The sequence below is a fragment of the Corylus avellana genome, chromosome ca1 (assembly GCF_901000735.1).
Source record: "Corylus avellana chromosome ca1, CavTom2PMs-1.0".
NCBI lineage: Eukaryota > Viridiplantae > Streptophyta > Magnoliopsida > Fagales > Betulaceae > Corylus > Corylus avellana.
The window spans coordinates 6,732,593-6,734,581 of record NC_081541.1 but is presented as its reverse complement, the minus strand read 5'-3'; the positions used below and the strand labels follow the sequence as shown (position 1 = coordinate 6,734,581).

Genomic DNA, 1,989 nt, shown 5'->3' with positions numbered 1-1,989 from the left:
TTGTAGGAAGGGCTCTGCTATGTTGTTGTTGTGTATCTCTGATCCTAAACAACGCGTTTTAAAGCCGTGATGGTCATGATCCCATCAGAACTCCGCAGTTAAGCGTGCTTCTGCTGGAGTAGTACCAGGATGGGTGACCACCCTGGGAAGTCTGGTTCGAGGGGAGCCAAAAGCGGACAATATTGTGTGTCATTGGGGTGGGATGTTACAATTCCCGTAATGTTCGGTAATATCTTGATAAACCTATAGAGGCTGCCGTGCACAAAGACGTTAAAGATCTTCAGCAGAAGTTCGAAAAGATGGCTTTCCTAATTGAGAATGGAGAAAATTGGTCTACTACCGAGGATCTAATGCAGTACACCAACCTACCTTTTACTGACCGATTAATGAGGTTCCCCATGCCAGGTAATTTTAAGGTTCCTCGGATTGGCAAGTATGATGGAAGTGGAGATCCTTCCGACCACATGGAGAGTTTCCGAGCTCATATCATCCTTCATGAAACTCCTAACGAAATTGCTTGCCGAGCTTTCCCTTTAACTTTGAAGGGAGTTGCAAAGGAGTGGTTCGGAAGTCTGAACCCTAAATCTGTTGATAGTTTCGATTATCTTGGACAGCAATTCCTGGGTCAATTTCTTGCCTCTAGAAGAAGAAAGAAGAACCCGACATATTTGTTATCTCTCATGCAGGGAAAAGACGAATCTTTGAAAGATTATTTGTCGCGATTCAATCGAGAGAAGTTGACAGTGGAGAGTACTGACGAGCAAAACATTCTATCAGCATTGATGCATGGTATACAGACTAAAGGGCCTCTGATGGCCGAGTTGTCCAAAAGGCCAAAGACGGGAACTTTACGACAATTTAACAGTAAGGCCGAGGAATTCATCAACCAAGAAGAGACTATCTCGGCGTTGCTGAAATCTAAAGTTGCCAAGAGAAAATCTGCTGCTGATCCAGTTATGACAAATCCGAGAGTTATAATCGAAAAGAAGAAGAAGGACGGCCAAGATCCTAAGATTCAGGATAAAAAGGTCGGTCTGCTACCTCGTCCGAACCAGCATCAACAATATGTGGGATGGACACCTTTGAATACAACTGTTTATAAGGTGTTCATGGAGATTAAAAAGGACCCGAACTTTCGATGGCCAGGAAGGATGAAATCTCCTCCCCAGCGCCGCAGTACTCAAAAATTTTGCGAGTATCATAATGATCATGGGCATCAAACCGAGGATTGTATCAGTCTTCGGTTCGAGATTGAAAAATTTCTGAGAAATGGGAAGTTGCTAAATTTCTTGGCCAAAGAGAATAGCAAAGGAAAGAACATTCAAGGTGGACAGGGACAACATTCAGGTCAGATCGATGATCTGTCACGCAACCAGAGGCAGAGGTGTGATGAACCGAGGGTTTCGCAAAATCAGCAGCAAAATCCTCAGAACCAAGCTATCATTGGCGAGATTCGCACCATCTCAGGAGGTCTGGCTAGCGGAGGAGAATCAAGCTCGGCAAGGAAGGCTTACGCCAAGCAGGCTAGAATGGAAGAAATCTTCGCGCTGGAAAAACCCTCCAAGATTTAGAAGAGAGAACCGAGTGTTCTGACGTTTTCGGAGGAAGATGCGAAAGAAGACTCTATGCCACATGATGATGCTTTGGTGATAATTCTGACGGTAGCTAACCATGCCGTTCACCGAGTCTTGATAGACAATGGAAGCTCGGCTGATATTATTTATTGGACAGTTGTTCAACAACTGGGCATTGGCTGAGAGAAGTTGAAACCATTCTTGTCACTGTTGATAGGATTCGCAGGTGAGCATGTCCAACCCATTGGGTTGATTTCTCTTCCGGTTACAGCAGGGACTGCTCCTAGACAATCTACTATCATGGTGGATTTTTTGGTCAGTGACCGACCATCGGCTTACAATATGATAATCGGTCGCCCGGCTTTGAATCAACTGAGGGCAGTCACTTCCACCTACCACTTGAAAATGAAATTTC

At 44.7% G+C, this 1,989-nt stretch overlaps 1 protein-coding gene across 1 annotated transcript; it reads left to right on the top strand.

The window, feature by feature from the left end:
* The first annotated feature begins 299 nt into the window (after window positions 1–299).
* Window positions 300–1,571, top strand: LOC132172214 (uncharacterized). The gene has a single exon (XM_059583715.1). The coding sequence runs from the start codon at window positions 300–302 to the stop codon at window positions 1,569–1,571; it is 1,272 nt and encodes a 423-aa protein (XP_059439698.1).
* Window positions 1,572–1,989: the final 418 nt, after the last annotated feature.